Here is a 15,681-nt window from a genome sequence, read left to right on the forward strand (position 1 = left end):
ATATTTTGGAGTGAGAGTCCCAGATCCTGCTGTGGAGGAAATCAGACTTGCAGACACAACTGTCCTTCCTGATTTTAAATGAGAAATTAAGCTTTTCACAGCAAAAAACCCKGTGAACAGAAGCCAGGATATATCTCTAAAATAGGCTGAGGAACTGGGCCGTAACATCCTTGGGTGACTTTTTTATGATGTCCACAYGGGTCTGTTGGCAGATGTGGAATTTTGGAGGCAGTCAAGGAAGCTGGAGAARTGAATCAGAGGAAAGATCAATGTTTTGACTTAAATTTGTCCGAAAAGCAGAAAGGAGCTGAGGTGCTCAGGTATTATGGGAAAAGTTGGGTTCAGTTGGGCCCAAATGCTGTATTGGGAGAGATGGGAACAGAACCACCAGAGGAAAACTTATTTTATATTTGTTTAATATTGTCACATTCCACATATTTCAGAGTAATCCTTTACTTCCTGCAGAGACTTTGCAGAATCAAAAWGATAGAGAGGATCCTGTAGTAATCTAAAGTATGGGTCCTACAACTGGTATGGGGGTGCAGGGAGCTGGCAGAGATTTATGGAGCACGTTTTTGAGCTCTGCCATATTCCCTGAGGAAAAGGGCAAAAGTSGAAAGGGCTGGATTGCTCCATCATTTTGGAGCCTTAATTGGATCAGGTCAGTGGGAAAAGGAGGTGATGGAGGSTAATGAAGGGCACAACAGAGTGACTGAGTTTGGAAAACACAATCAACCCCCAGAGTGGGCTGCCATTCCTTTGGAGGGGAGGGAGGAGAGGGAACAGCGTGATCTGCTCAGAGGGATGGGAGAGTGCTCAGGCTGAAAAACAGGGAATGAGTGTTTAAAAATAAGTGTGAACTGTTGTGTAGAGGGAAGGTGGATGAATAGCTTCCACTTTGATGGAAAAAGTGAGGATTTTGAAACATGTAAAGGAGTATTTTTATCCCAATGATATTGARAAGATTGCAAGTTGAGAAGCAGGTCTGGATAGGAACAGTGTGGAAGGATTTGTGTCCCCTCAAGGGATAGGGATGGGATGGAAAGAGATTCTCATTCCTTGCTTGGTTCAAACCCTTCCTGTCTGAAAGTGTCCCCTGGGTGAGGAAAAGTAAGGGGAAAACAGATCAGGTTTCCTGGAAAGCCTCTACAGAGAGCCAAAAATCCTTCCTTTTGGTAACTTCCCCATAGAGGTTAGCAAGGATTTTCTTAATGTTTTTTAAGGTTCAGGATTGCAGAAAGCAGCAGCAAATGAAAACTGTTCAAAATCAGGATTTCTGTTCCTGTGAACAACTCCGATTTCTGCATTTAATTTCAGGCTGAGAGAAAAAAATGCATTAAAAATAATAAAAAAAAAAAATTAAAACCAACTCAAAACTTTACATGACTTATTTAGAACACTCATTTAGCTGTGTCAAAACTTTCYACTTCCAATCTATCAAAATATTTCATCTTGATCTTTATAGTATTGGAAATAATTACCAGAGCAAAACACTTCCCTCTATGGATACTATCCACAAGTATTTTGGATGGCATAAAGGAATTCTTTCATATCAAAGTGAAAGGGTTCAGTTGTTTCTTCTAGAAAACATTCCTGATCTTAACCAAGTAAGAGATTTCTACTGGAGATCTTCCACTGAGAAAGTTCTGACTAATGCAAGACGTAAGAGCTTGGGAGTGTTGTCGTACCTGCAGAGTAAAAGTTGCTGCTCTGTGTCAGATATTGTTGAGTTTCCCTTTTTTTTGCCCATTTAAGCTTTATTGGGAAGGAGAGAAAGACTGGTAGGAGGGCTGGAGATGAYAGATCCAGAGATCAGAAGGGGAAGAACTGGAAAAAATTGGGCTGGAAGGAAAAAGATATTTGCGCATCACAGAGGGGCCAAAAAGGTCATCAACCCAAAGTGTAATTTTCCTTTGTAGGTACCATTTGCCAYGGGGGAACCAGCTGTTTGTAGGAGAACATTGCCTTTTGTCCTCCCAGGAGTATTGAGGAGCAAAGCCACACTCATGTGGCATGTCAGGAATGTGTCTTGCACAGCACCACTGACTGGTCCTGACCACTCTGGCTGGGTGGAAAGAACTCTGACAGGGAAACAGGCTCTTTACAGGCTCTGAAGACAAAATCACACTTAGTGGCTCAGTTGGGAGCCAATCCAAGTGGAGAAGAAATTTTTCTAGAGAATTTTGGGAGAACCAGCATTTCTGAAAAATCAGTCAGAGCAGCCTTGGGTCCAGTGAGATAAATGAGAAACATCCAGCATTGGGATGGCAGAGCAGGGGAGGGTGGGCTCTGTCCCTAAGGAGCTCCATGTCCCCAAGGCAGAGCTTCATCCTTCTGCTCACTCACCCTTCTGCTCACTCTTCCTCCTCCTCTTCCTCCCCCAGCTCATGAGGGTGCCACATGTGACTTGCTGGGCAAGATCTACCTCAATGGGGAGAGCTTTCAGCCCACGTGCAAGCTGCAGTGCATCTGCATGGACGGGGCCATCGGCTGCATCCCGCTCTGCTCCGATGATGTGCGCCTGCCGTCCCCCAAGTGCCCCAACCCACGCAGGGTGAAATTCCACAACAAGTGCTGTGAGGAGTGGCTGTGTGAGGAGGGCAGCAAGGAGAAGCGCTTTGGAATGGCCGTGGCGGGTCAGTGGGGCACATGGGATGAGGCCGGGAGCTGTTTGCTGGAGAAGAGGGGTGGATTGGGACASTGGCTGGTTTGGAGCTGGTGGTGGCTTTGTGCATTGTCATGGTGGGGGTGGGTACCAAGTGTTGGCTTTCACAGTTGGCCACCAGGTCCAGCCCACTCAGCTCTCCTTCCCACCTGGACAGGGGAGAGAAAATAAGATGGAAAATGACTTATAGGTTGGCACAAGGTAATTTACTAAAGCAAAAATAAAAGYTTGCACATGCACAAGCAAAGAGAAAAAAAATAGGTTTATTCTTCCCATCATCAAATGGGGGAGCAGGGCTTCAGCATATGGAATAGTTGCACTGGAAGGCAAACATTATAAATAGTGAATGCCCACCCCCTTCCTCCTCTTTTTCTTAGCTTTTATATCTGAGCTGACATCATACAGTCTGGAATATCCTTTTGGTGAATTTGGGCCAGCAGTCCTGATTGTGTCCACTCCCAGGGCCTTGTCCACTTCTAGCCCCGTGATTGGGGGAGGAATGTTGGAGAGACAGCACTGATKCTGTGCCAGCCCTGCCCAGCAGTAKCCAAAAACACTGGTGTGTTAGCAACACCTTTCCAGCTCCCACTGGAGAGCGCAGCACAGKGAGGGCTGCTCTGGGAACATCAACTCCAGCTAAGCCAGACCCAATACAAGGTGAGACCTCAGTGGCAATATAGGAAGGCTCCTGTGTCCTGAATTGTCACAGCAGACCCGGCTGGAGCTGGGCAGTGTAGGAAACAGCCCCTGCTCACCTGCATCCTCTTGCTGCTGAGAGGCCAAGCATCTTCAGTYCAGACCTTTGCTGCTGTTCCTGAAGTGTTAGACTGAGCTGGGAGCAGCCATGGAGCTGTCATCCTTTGTCCCAAGCCCTGAGCCTTGCCCTGTGTCTGTTCCTCATGGCTCAGTTTTCAGGGAGGATCCAGGTCACAAGCCAGAGCTGAACAGCCTGCAGGAAAACTGCCTGGTGCAGACCACAGAGTGGAGTGCATGTTCCCGGAGCTGTGGAATGGGCATCTCCACCCGTGTGACCAACGACAACCCCCAGTGCCGCCTGGAGAAAGAGACACGGCTCTGCATAGTCCGGCCCTGCAACTTCTCTGTGGAGAAAACCAAGGTATGGTGCTGGGGGAGAGGTAACACAGCACCCCAAATGTCAGGGACAGCCTTGGGATTGCTCCTGGCTCGCAGGGTTTGCTCTGTGCTTCCACTCCCTCTGTGTCCCATTGCCCAGTGATGGCGTTGGAGCCATCTTGGTGCATCTTTCCTCTTGTATCCATGTTAATTCATTTCTCTCTCCTTAGAAGGGGAAGAAGTGTGTGCGGACCCCAAAGCCACGCCAGAGGCTCCACTTTGAGTTTTCAGGGTGCACCAGCACTCACTCCTACCGGCCCCGGTTCTGTGGCAGCTGCTCCGACGGGCGCTGCTGCACCCCGTTCCTCACCAGCACCATAGACGTGGAGTTTTGCTGCCCTGAGGGGGACTTCTTCCAGAGGAAGATGATGTTCATCAAGATGTGCTCCTGCCACTATGACTGCCCTCGAGACAATGACATCTTCCTGGCCACATATCATCGTCGGATGATCGGAGACCACATCAAGACCGAGCAGAAATAGCCCTGTCCTGCCAGATCTGAGGTGTCCAGGAGGGCTCTGCAGTACTTTCATGGCTGTGTTCYAGGACAATGCAGCCTCTTCCCCCTCAGCAGCACCATTCACACCAGTGGTACCAGCAGTTTTTCCCAACAAGCTGAGGAGGAAGAGCCCCAGCTGCCTCAGCCCCCTGACCCCCACCCATGGTAGTGCAAAGGTCAGTGGAGGAACCAAAACCAGGCTTGAGGTGCAAACTTGATCTGTATTCCCACTGGTCAGAGGGGAGAGTGGATCAAAGTGATGTGATGTCAGCCCAGACCACAGCTCCTGATTCAAACTCTAGGAGTTCTTCCAGCAGGAACTGGGTTGGGCCAGGCTGCCAGACCAAGGTGTTCCCTGCAGGTACCACTCTGGACAGCTTTTAGTGCCTTGATGAGTATTTTGYAGAACCATGGAGTGGTTTGGGTTGGAAAKGACTTTAAAGCTCATCTTGTTTCAACCCTCTGCAATGKGCAGGGACAACTTCCAACAGACCAGGTTGCTTCAAGCTCTGTCCAACCAGGCCTYGGASACTTCCAGGGATGRGGCAGCCACAGCTGCTCTGGGCACCCTGTGCCAGGGCCTCACTGCCCTCACAGGGAGGAATTTCTCCCTAARCTTGTCAGAAATGGCTCTGGGGTGGGAGGGGGACTGGACCCCACCAGCTCACACATGCACAGTGAGGCTACAGCTATTTCAACTCTGGAATTTTTTCTCTGGATATTTGTAAGAAGGAGAAAYGCTATTCAGCTCTGGTATCCCTGGAGAGTTTAAGGCACTGGCAAGAGAAATTCTCCTATTTGTAAATGGAGCAGATCCCTTCTGCAGTTACTGAGGCAGTGCCATGGAGAGCTGTTGGCACTGGAGTCTCCAGCAGTGGGTTTCCCTCCTGGCCACAGTCTCTCTGCCAGTAAGGGCACCCCATTGCCASTCCATAGCTCCAGGAAAGACCACCAGTGCCAGTGGTGTGTCCAGAAGTACCTTGGCAGCTCTGTGGGACTGCTGAGGTCTTGTGAGGTGTGGAAAAATCTTCTGATTTTTTAGCAGAAACGTCCAGGTACAGCACCTGATTCTGTTTCTTAAATCATCCCTGTTTACCACCACTGGAATTCATGAAGAATTCCTGTTCCAGCCAGGCAGGAGCAGCAGCCCCAAGGTTTCACCTCACCATATCTTCSTCCCCCATATCAGAGCCTGATGCCAAGGGACAGTCCCAGCTGCTGCCCTGAATCTCCAGACTGCTGACAGACCAGCTCAGGGTGCACATCCCATCCCAGCCCCTCTTCTTTCTGTCTCAGCCTGYGACAGCTTGTGAGCCTTCAGCCTCATGTAATCGATTTGAACTGTAAATAGTTTATCTGCTGTTTCTGTTTTTAAGACCTTTGTACAGTCTCAGTATCCCATTGGCACAGCGCTGCTCATGCCATTTCCCCCTGCTCAGCTTCTCTSCTGCCGTTCATCAGCTGCTGAGCCAAAAACCATGCTGAGGTTGCACTTTACTCAGCACTAATAAATATTTCTTTATTTTTTATATCCCTGAACTCATCCTTTTTTGGGAGGCTCCTGCCTGGCTCCCCCTCTGACCTTTCCCCAGTGCTACCAGCCTGCTGGGACCCTCTGGACAGGGTGGGTGCTGGAGGGGAGGAGGGTAACAAGGGGTTCTTTTCCCTTTCCCAGATAGCAGCGGGATTGATGTTAGTGTTTCACAGGCACCTCTGCAGCCCACAAAACACAGCTCCTCCCTCCACTGCTGAAGGGGGAACAAACAGAGCCCCCCTCCGTATGCTCAAGGACCCACAAGTCCTTAATACCCGATTAAAAATAACCCCGGGAGCAGATGTGAGCAGAAGTCAGTGATAACGGGGCCAGAACACGAGGGGCTTTGCAGTGGCTTAACAGCTTATGGATTCATCCCCCTCTCATCACATTAGCCAGGGACTCCCCCCTCTCCCATCCCAGCACCGCGGCAGGGGCTRGAGGCTCTTCCTGCCTCCAAACCTTCACCCTCCCCGGGGAAGGCTTAGGGGAGGGTGATGGGAGAACAAACTCATGTCACGCTTCAGCTGTGGGGCACTGAAGTTCTGAGCTTGGGGCAGGATCCGGCCCGTGGATCTCTGAGAGCTGCAAGGCCCTGGGAGAGGAGCGGGGGACACACGGTGGCGGGCCCCGCCAGTGTCCCCAGGGCAGTGACCATTAGATGGCACCAGGCACCTCCCTTTGGGGACACCAGGGCGGGGTGTGGGGGCGTGCAGGGCCCCTGGGGTGCTGGGGAGTGCCGGCTGCTGAAGGTGACCCCGGGCTGCCCCCACCTGCTCCAGCCCAGTGCCGGCCCCCAGTGCCACCGCAGGGCCACCACCYCCAGGACAGCGGAGAGGGCACTGAGGCTCTTCATGCTGGGGCCGAATTCCATCTTGCCGCCAGCTTCATCCCCGTCCTCGGGGAGCCCCTGCGCCCCCTTATCTCCGCAGCCGCCGCCTGCGCGGCGCCGATAACCCGGGCGTGGCCCAGGGATGGGGTCGGGTTTGGGGGCACTTCAGTGACCGCGGTGCCCTTATCAGCTCCGGCCACGCCGCAGCCTCCGGCGGCAGCAACAGGACGGGGACACCCCCGGCTCCTCCAGGCCCCGGCAGTGACGGGATTTTCCCTAAGAATACTTAGGAAAGGGGTGAAAATGAGCAAAACACCTCCAGAAGCCCCCRTTCTGCCGGTTTGGAGGGGGATTTGGGGCTCTGCCACAGCGCGGGGGGAACCTGTGGGGGCGCCTTCTCCTTATACGGGCTTATGACGTCACGGGGGCGCTGAGGGGAATCTCCCGGCCCCGCCCCCCGCCTGTCACCTGYGGGCCCCGCCCACTGCAGCGGCGCGCGCCGGCCCCGCGGCCTCCGCGCGCTGACGGGCGGGGGCGGGAACCAGTGGGCGCGGCCGGCGGCGCGGGGGGCGGAGCTCACGCGGTGACGTCAGAGGGGGCGGGGCCGGCGGTGCAGGTGGAGGCAGCGCGGAGCGGAGCGGCGGCCCCGGTGAGCGGGGGGGGGGCGGGGGTGTCGAGCGGGGGTCACGGGTGGAAGTGGCGGTCCCTCGGGTGTCACGCCTGTTATGGGGTGAGGGAAGGCTGTAGGGGTCAGGCAGGTTATGGGGTGCGGGAACTATGGGGGTCCTGGGGTGCTCTAGTGGGAGTATAGGGCTCAGGCAGATTYTGGAGGATTTCGGGCTCAGTAGAGGAGCCCGTGGTGGTTGAGTCCGGTCATCGGGTGTGGGGTCATGGAAGGAGTTGTGGGGCTGTGGAGGCACATGGGGGCTGAGTCTGKTTATGGTTATGGAGTGGAGGGGTTACCAGGGGACATGGGACACTATGAAGCAGAGTGTCTCCGGTGGGGTCAGGCTGGGTGTGGGGTGACAYGGGGCTGCGGGAGCCAGGGGCACCCGTAGAGGTCAAGCTGAAATGTGAAGTGTTYAGGGCGCTCAGGGTTTTAGGGGGTTGGGGGTTGTCATTCTAGGTGTGGGGGACCCACCATGACTGAGTTGTGGRGCGGCGGGTTTATGGAGAAATGGGGAATGTTCAAGGGCTGGGGGAGACCAGGGAGGAACCTGCAGCGCTGTCAGGAAGCGTATGGAGCAGAAGAGAAGTGAGATGCTCTGGAGTGGGGGGATCAGGCTGGGTGTGGGAGGAATGGGGTGCACTAGGGCTGTCCTAGGGACTCTGAGTGGGGCTGAGGATGTGGGGTAGGAAGGCTGGAGTGCACTGAGGGGGCCCACAGAGGGTTCATGCTCAGGAGGTGCATGGGACCCTGACCCACGGGRAGTGCCAGCCCTGAGACTCGGATGTTTCCGAGTGTTCCCGTAGTGTTGTTTCCACTGATGCAGTGGAGGGGAACAGGCAGATGCAGCCTCGAGGAGTGGGGTCCCCCCTGAACCCCGCTGTCACGGCAGCAGCACTGGTGTCCCTTCCTGGGAGGTGGCAGTTCCCGCTGTGGYGTTTGCGCCCAGCTCTGGCTCTCGGTGTTGCTGGGGCTGTGCCCGAGGTGCAGCAGCTCAGCCTGTGGCTTCGGGGCGGCCGCGGTCTCTCGGCTCTCTCCAGACCCCGTCTGCACCCGCCGGGACTGTTGCCAAAGCCGGCGGCAGTGGCCGAGCTGCGGGGCGGAGGGGCTGCTCCGCTGTCCATCCCTGTCCGCCCCCGGCCGGGGCCGCGCTCAAACCTCCATCGACTGCCCCACGCCCGTGGGAGGGTCGGTGTCTTCACGTCCTCTCCTCGACGGGCACGCTGTGCGCCGATATTGCAACCAGAGGCGTGTGCGGCGTTTCTGGCGGTTCCTGCAATCTCATCCTTTGCTGAATTTCGCCCTCCTGCAGTCGTGGTGGGACGAGGGGCTGCTGAACCTTCTCGTTGGTCCGTGCTGTTGGCTGTGCCGATGGCGTGTGCCTTCCCCGCTCCCTGGCGGGGTCCGAGCGGCTGGCGGCGTGGCAGGGGACAGCGGGGGACAGTGTCTATCTTTAGGGCTGTGTTGCAATGGAGGGGTGTGCCTTGGCTCGGGGCTGCCCGCAGCCGCCTCCTCGCCCGAGGATTGACTTACGCCGAGGCTCCTGCATGGGGTCAACCAACATTTGCTCTGCTGTTTGTGTGAACAGGAGGGGCTGTGGTGCGGCTGAGCCAGGGGTCGGACAGTGTCGGGGGCTGATGTTAGTCACACGTGCCCTGCATTAGGTCAGGCTGTGCAAAGTGCACAGGGCCTGGGTTTGGGGTGCACCGCCGGCCCCCAGCACATGTCACATGTCACACATGCTCTGCCACTGCCCGGCAGCAGCACCGGCTGAACCAGAGTAAACGGTTGGCATGGGAAAGGCTGATGGTGCAGGGAATTTCAGCTGCCTTGTGGAAGAGAAGTCACCCTGGGGCATGGGAGCAAGTTGGGTTCTTGCAAGGTGCATCCCAGAACATTCCCCATCCCTGTGCTGTTCAAAGGCTTAGTGAAAGTACATATGTGGCTGCAGGAGAGAGCTGGAGTCAGGTCCCTTTTGCGTCCTCTTTTTGCCAGAGTAACCAGGTTAGTCCGTGGAAGTAATTTGCACTGCAAAGGTGAGATGACATGGGATCGAGGTTCCATGTTTGGCCTAATCCTTCTTCTGAGCCATTGCCCTGCTCATGCCCACTGTGCCTGTGGGGATGCAGCTGCACCGTGCCTGTCTCTGAGAGGAGGTAGCTGGAACATGTGGAGCAATTTGCATCCCCTCAAATACAGCAGAGTCCAGTTCTGCTCCCAGTTCTGGGGCCTGTGTAGATTTGAGTCTCCTCCAGCTCATGGTGCTGGCAGCCCCTCAGTTTCTCTCACAAAGTGGGGCACACRGTGCTTCTGCCTGTGGTAATTGTAATGGCGAGTCAGCAACAGCAAAAAGTTGATCTGTGCATCAAACTGCTTCTCATTGTTGCGCTCTACCTGTTATGTGGTTGTGGGGCTCCCCGGTCCCTTCACTTTTCTTCACTCTTAGGAGAAACTTCAGGCCTTCCCGAGAGGGTTTGAAACCTGCTGARGAGAGAAAGTGCCTTCTCATCTGCAGCAGGGCTGCTGGGATGAGGCTTCCTCTTCCCGACGCGCAGCCTGGCAACTGCTGGAATTGCCTGCAGCCGCATCGCTCCGCACTGTGTGTCTCTCTGGGCTGGCACAGTCCTTTCGGAGCCAATGGTGCGGGGAGGGGATCTCTCAGAGGGAAGGCAAAATATTATCTGTACTCTGAGCAGGGAACTCTGAAGTTATGTTACTGATTTAATATATAGCACGGTTTTTCTGAGCTCCCTCCCCAGTTAGTCCCCGGAGGGCGGGGCAGGCTGCAGGTGGTCCCTGCCCCMGAGCGCAGAAATTGTCCTGTCTCTGCTGAGTAGTGTTTCACCTTTGTGTTCCCAGCTGCAGSAAGAGGCTTGAAGCTGTGGTGKCTGSAAGTTTGGGGTCRTAATTGGCTCTTGGCCAYGTTGGATGCTGTGGCTGAAGATGTGGGAGCTGAGATGTGATTTGGGAAGGGGGCGACTTGCCTGGAGGTCTCAGTGAGCTGCCTAGGAAGGAGTGGGATGTCTCGGTTGCCCTTTTTATGAGTTTGGCTTCATGCAGTGATTTGTGTGAGCTCTGAGTTGAGATTCACCAGGCAGAGCTGCAGGCAGTTGTGCCTATTTAGYCTGGGACCAGCATTATGGGGATAAGCAGTCTCACAAGGCAGTTATCCCAATGAGGCTGTGATGGTTTGGATCCCTCRTGCCCTGACATTGGGACTTTGTCATGCCATCCCTTTCTGAGCTGGTGGGGACAGCCAGTGTGGGCTGGCTGGGGCTCTGGGGTCCCCCCAAAGCAGCCACCCTGGCTGCYCACTTCTCCCCACTAGAGGCTGCTGATGACCAGAGCATTTTCCGTCCCTGCTCTGAGAAAGCAGCGGGGTCTGGAATTTGCAGGGCTGAGCATCCCGGCCTGAGCTTTTCCTGCTGATTCACCCTGGAGAGAGCAGCGTGCTTTSCTTGGCAGTGGCCGGGTTCAGAGGGCACATCTGCTCCCTTGCCAAGTGCACAATAGAGCTCCCCACTTCATTAAGTCTTAATTAGGTAAATGCACTGGGACCATGTGCGAGGCCATGCATGGAGCTGGGTAGTGGGGATGCCAGCTCCCATCCCGCCTGCCTCAGAGRTGCTGACGGGGTTTTTCTGGCTGGGTGCTGAATGTGGAATGAGTTCAGGCTCTTGTTTTCCCAGAGGATGTGTGCACAATGATAAGCAATTCAGCCCTCYAGCACGGCCCAACTGGCAGAAAAGCCAAGGATTAGTTTAGCTATGGAAGGGCTCCTTCACCGCAGGGCACAGCCGTGGTAAAGCTACTCTATTGACACAAAGGAGACTCTTCGTCCAGGGCACAAAACACCTGGCAGGATGGGCTGAAAAACAAACCGGGATCCTGGGAAGATGATTAATCACATAAGTGTAGAATGAAAGGCAGTGGGTGCTGCAGTGGAAATGCCCAGGAAGGMGTTTGTGGTGTTGCACAAGCCCTGCTGCCTTTGCTGGGTACAGGCAGTGCCCGGTGGGCAGTGTGATGCCAGCTGGSTCTGGCACTGGGCATGGCTTCCCCAACAATGGCAGAGCAGTGCTTTACATAATCTGGGACTTGCCAAACAAGCTTGGAGGTCTGCAMATTCCTCCTGCTATTGTTTGTGCTCAAAGTTTGCTAAATTTCCTGGTTTGATCTGTTGGGCTGGATTTTGTTTTGAGACTACAGTGGGAGAAAATGCACTTTGGACAGGGGGAAGAAAAGGGTGTTTGTGGCRTTTAATCCATGCTCCTTACATGAAACTGTTTTTGTGGTTCGCAAGAGGTTCTGAGCAGCTGCTTGCAGCTCTGTAGGGCTGCAGGACTCTCAGTCTATCCAATTAGTATGGTTTGTGTCTAGTCCCCTCCTGATGCCCCCCGAGAAAATCTGGACTGCTAGATGAGGACGGAGCACCGTGGGCAGAGCTCACACAACCACCATCTGGGCTCCTGGCTCAGGGTCTGYGTTGGGACAGAAATGCTGTGTCTCAAAAGCTTTGTGCTGTCTGAGCCCCCTCAGGTCGGACCCTGGGGCTCTCTGAAGGCTCCAAAGTTGCCACTCGTTGGCAGATTTAGAAGAATAAGCTTTAAAGGAACTTGGGCTGTCTTGTGCTGTGTCTCCCAGGCTGGTGGTGACTTCCTGGTGATTTGGGGCAGTTGGGAGACCCCTGGAAGGATGCTGAGGCTGTGGGAGCCACCCCAGGCTCATCCTGGCCTGTGTAAGGCCATGAGCTCAATGTTGACATTTTTCCTGGCCCCTGAGAAGTGTTTTGGGGCATGGGGCCTGCCCTTGCTCCTACGTTTGCTCACCCCAAAGTCCTTTGCCAACACAACACCCCCGTGTGCTATTGAATTAAATGAACGAATACTGTTAAAATGTTTTCCGCTCCTGTTTGTTTATAGATGACTGAGAAACCTGACTTTTCCTGCCACTCCTGGGAAAGCCAGGTTTGGTAACAAGGAATAAGGTGAAGTTCTTGCTAGTTGACTTAATGTGAGGCAAGTTTTTGAGCCCTGGAGAGCAACAAAAGWGTAGGAGGAACCCCAGCCTGATGGCATGAATACATGCTCTTATTGACCAGAGCTGGACTTAAGGAGGGGATATGAGGCTTGGCGTGTGCTGGGAGCATTTGGAGCTGACTACAGTGGCAGTACAGCAATCTGGTAAGTGTTACTAACAAGGCAGTGCAGGGTGGCTATAGGGAAGCTCTGMGTCACCTTAGAGCCTGGAGAACGTGGTGTCAGCACTGACCTCAGCTTTATGTGAGGGAGTGGGGTGGGCTGATACCTCAAAGCATCATCAGAGTATCAAAGCAGCTGTGTATCATGCTGTATGTGACCTCCATGACCTGATCCCTCTGATTGCCATGCTGCTTTAGGTGCTCACTGGATAGCACCAGCCACTCAAGGGCTTGTATTTCTATATCCACTCTCCAAAACCCCTTGGAGATGGGGTAAGCTATTCGTGGGCACTTGAGGGGGAGCTCTTCCTTTGTGCTGAGGGTATGTATCAGACAGGACAGCATGAGTTGCCTCCCTGACCCCAGGTGAACTCAAATGTGAGTTTGGGAGCAAGGGAGGGCAGATGTGAGCCAGCCCAGAGCCACGTTGAGCTGGAACGTGACTTTGTGCGTCTGTGTTGATGTTGTGCTGGAGGTGCCGTGGCTGACGTGGAGGTGAACCTCTGCCGTATGGCTGGGATTGGCCTCAGCCAATCCGTGGCTGCTCAGAGGCTCACAGGCTGGCAGATGGGGTCAGCACTGCTTGAGGATTTCCTTGGGTGCGGAGTGGAGGCTTTTAATAGCTAACATGGTTATCTGCATCATGGCATGGCCCAAAACCTGGCCCTMAGGATCCACTGGCAGCTGGGCAGTGGCTGAGCAAAATGTCCACTCCTGTTGRAATTTTTTCTGTGGTTTGGGGTAAAAATGAAATAAGACTTAAACCTGTTGCTGGTGGATTTGAGGTGAAGCTCCTCCCTGGGAGGTAACCTGGAAAAGCCCTACCTTTCTCGGAAAGGTTATGTGGCACCATCCCTGTGTGCTGTGCTGACAGATCCCATGCCTCAGCTTTATGCCAAGACTTCAGCCTTCTAGGAAAGGCAGCAGGAGCTGGTGTGGGTTGTATTCTGCCATCCTGTGGGCACCTGGTGCTGTGTGAGTAGCATCCGGAGTTGCAGATGGCTCACGTTGTGGTTGCAGTGCTGCTTGCTCCATCAGAGCTGCCTTTCAGTGGGAACACACAAGATAGAAGATAGCTGAGTGCTGAATTGATCTGTACTGCTGACAAGGCCTGTTTCTGGCGCTGCTGCTTTTTCTTCTGCTGTAGCAGGAGGTGAATGTGGTTTCAGCAGCTGTTTGGCTCTGGCAGTTTGCATCCTGCCTTCCCTACAAACTGTCTTCATCCCGCTCAGTTTACTGGCCCCTGTCCTGTCAATACAAGGCTGTTATCAGAGCTCAGCAAACCATGATAATCACATCTARGTGCTGGACCTCCAACCACCTGGCAGTGTTGGGCTGGATGAAGGAGCTCATTTGCATGGGTGGTTAATTTTCTGTATGTTTTAATCTCTGTGACCATCTGTGTTCTTTCCTGGGCTKGGGAAATGGGAGGTCTTGGGATTTTCCCAGGAGGTGAACATGGAGAGGACCACTTATTCTGTGTATGCTGAAAACTGCCCCAGGTCAGAGCAGGACAGCCTCAGGAGGTCTGGGAACTGTTATTCCTCCATCTTTGGGCAAGGAGGCATTGACATGTCAGCTCTATCCTGGAGACACATCCCGAGGAGATGCAGGGAGGAGACAGGGGCAAAGACTGAAAATGGAAACTTCTGCAAATGCTGTCCAGCATCCAGTCCCAAACTTGGAGGGTCTGTGACCACCTGGCACCCTAGAGGGCTGAAGTCCCAGGGAAGGCTGTGTTGGTCTGAGGAGAGATGGCATACTAGAGTATCTCCTGGCCATCCCAAAAAAACTGTCCAGGTTGTGTGAGTCTCTGGGGTGTGACTTGGCCCCACCAGCAGCCACAGCTCTCTTTGTTCTGGTGAACTGCTCGATTTGAGTCCCAGAAGCTGCTTCAGACACTGGAGTGCTCACACACAGCACCAAAATCAGGTGATCAGTGCCTATAGGTGAGCTGCAGTAGCATCTCCAGACCTGTGCAGGCTGCTACTGGCAAAGAAGCTTTTTATGCAAGCAACACMTGAATTCTTCCTCATTTTGTATTCTCACATTTGGAACTTGAGGCTCTGAAGACCATTCAGAGCCCCAGCTGGGATCCCATTCACCACAGGGAGAGGTGACATTGGCTGTGGGTACTTCGGAGGTACACCTGTCCCATAGGGCAGCATGGCCCTACTGAGGCTGCTGCTGGCATCCAAACCCAGAGGRAATGATCCCTGCCCTGTGCTTCTGCTCCTGGTCACTACACTAATGAGCTGTCTCATGGATGTCCTCCTCACAGCTGCTCTGGATTTTCTGTGTGGCTCTGAAGCTGGAGGTAACGTTCCAAGCGAGTCACCTGCAAAGGACAAGATCTCTGTCCCTATCACATTGGGGTGAGACACATGGGCTGGGAACCTTTGACTGTGAAAGCTTTTCCCTGACTACACCGTGTGCTGTGAATTCTCCTGCCAAGGTACACTCTAGCTCCTTTGTAAGAAAAGCCCTTTCTGCTGTTCATGCTGGCAGGTCTGGGCAAGATGGAGATGTTTTCCCAGCCCTCAGATGAGGGATTGAGGCGGCCTCTTGAAAGGAGCCTGCATCTGGGCTGCATAATAACACTTAAAAAACAAATGGCGCTCCAGCTCCTCTCCTGGTTCAGCAGTTTAGGTTTTCAGTCTCAATGGAGATGATGGCACCCAGACTRTCAGCATCATGGTGCATCCCAAAGGATGGGTATGGGCTGTGCCCATCTCTTCACCTGCTCTAGTGGAAGGTGTCCCTGCCCACGGCAGTGGGTTGGAATGCCATGTGGAAGGTCCCTTCCAACACAAACCATTCCATGATTCTGTGATTCTCTAGTGTGGCAGGGTGACTGTTGAGTCCGGCATCACACCAGACTTGTGCCACAATGCTCAACAGTGTTCTCGTGTGAGGCGGGTCCCTGGACCCTCAGTGGGGCTGTGCTATGGGCTGAGGATCTGGCTGAATTTCGGGTCCTGGTGAGTGCCCACCGCAGCACGCAGMCAGCCTTGCCGCGGCTGGGAGCTCCGTTGCTGTCTCGAATCTCTTCATTTCGTTAATGATCCTTTCGTTGAGAGGATTAGAGTTTAGAGGCCTCCGGCAGAGTGTTAATTAAATTAATGCTCTGGGTGTTTTGTGGAGTTTTTG

At 53.8% G+C, this 15,681-nt stretch overlaps 2 protein-coding genes across 2 annotated transcripts in view; both read left to right on the top strand.

Moving 5' to 3' along the window:
• Positions 1-5,829, top strand: part of LOC130581223 (CCN family member 2-like) — a 12,398-nt gene extending 6,569 nt beyond the window's left edge. Inside the window, exons 3-5 of the mRNA XM_057379222.1 lie at positions 2,385-2,636; positions 3,574-3,782; positions 3,970-5,829. Of these exons, the coding sequence (XP_057235205.1) occupies positions 2,385-2,636; positions 3,574-3,782; positions 3,970-4,281 (773 nt within the window). The 3' untranslated portion in view covers positions 4,282-5,829. The remainder of the gene's footprint in view (positions 1-2,384; positions 2,637-3,573; positions 3,783-3,969) is intronic.
• Positions 5,830-7,258: 1,429 nt separating this feature from the next.
• EPB41 (erythrocyte membrane protein band 4.1) overlaps positions 7,259-15,681 on the top strand; it is a 93,790-nt gene continuing 85,367 nt past the window's right edge. Inside the window, exon 1 of the mRNA XM_057379201.1 lies at positions 7,259-7,313. The gene's annotated coding sequence lies outside the window, so the exon portion shown is untranslated. The remainder of the gene's footprint in view (positions 7,314-15,681) is intronic.

This window comes from Malurus melanocephalus, unplaced genomic scaffold (genome assembly GCF_030028575.1).
Source record: "Malurus melanocephalus ecotype Western Australia unplaced genomic scaffold, MMel_1.1 scaffold_393, whole genome shotgun sequence".
In the NCBI taxonomy this organism is placed as follows: domain Eukaryota; kingdom Metazoa; phylum Chordata; class Aves; order Passeriformes; family Maluridae; genus Malurus; species Malurus melanocephalus.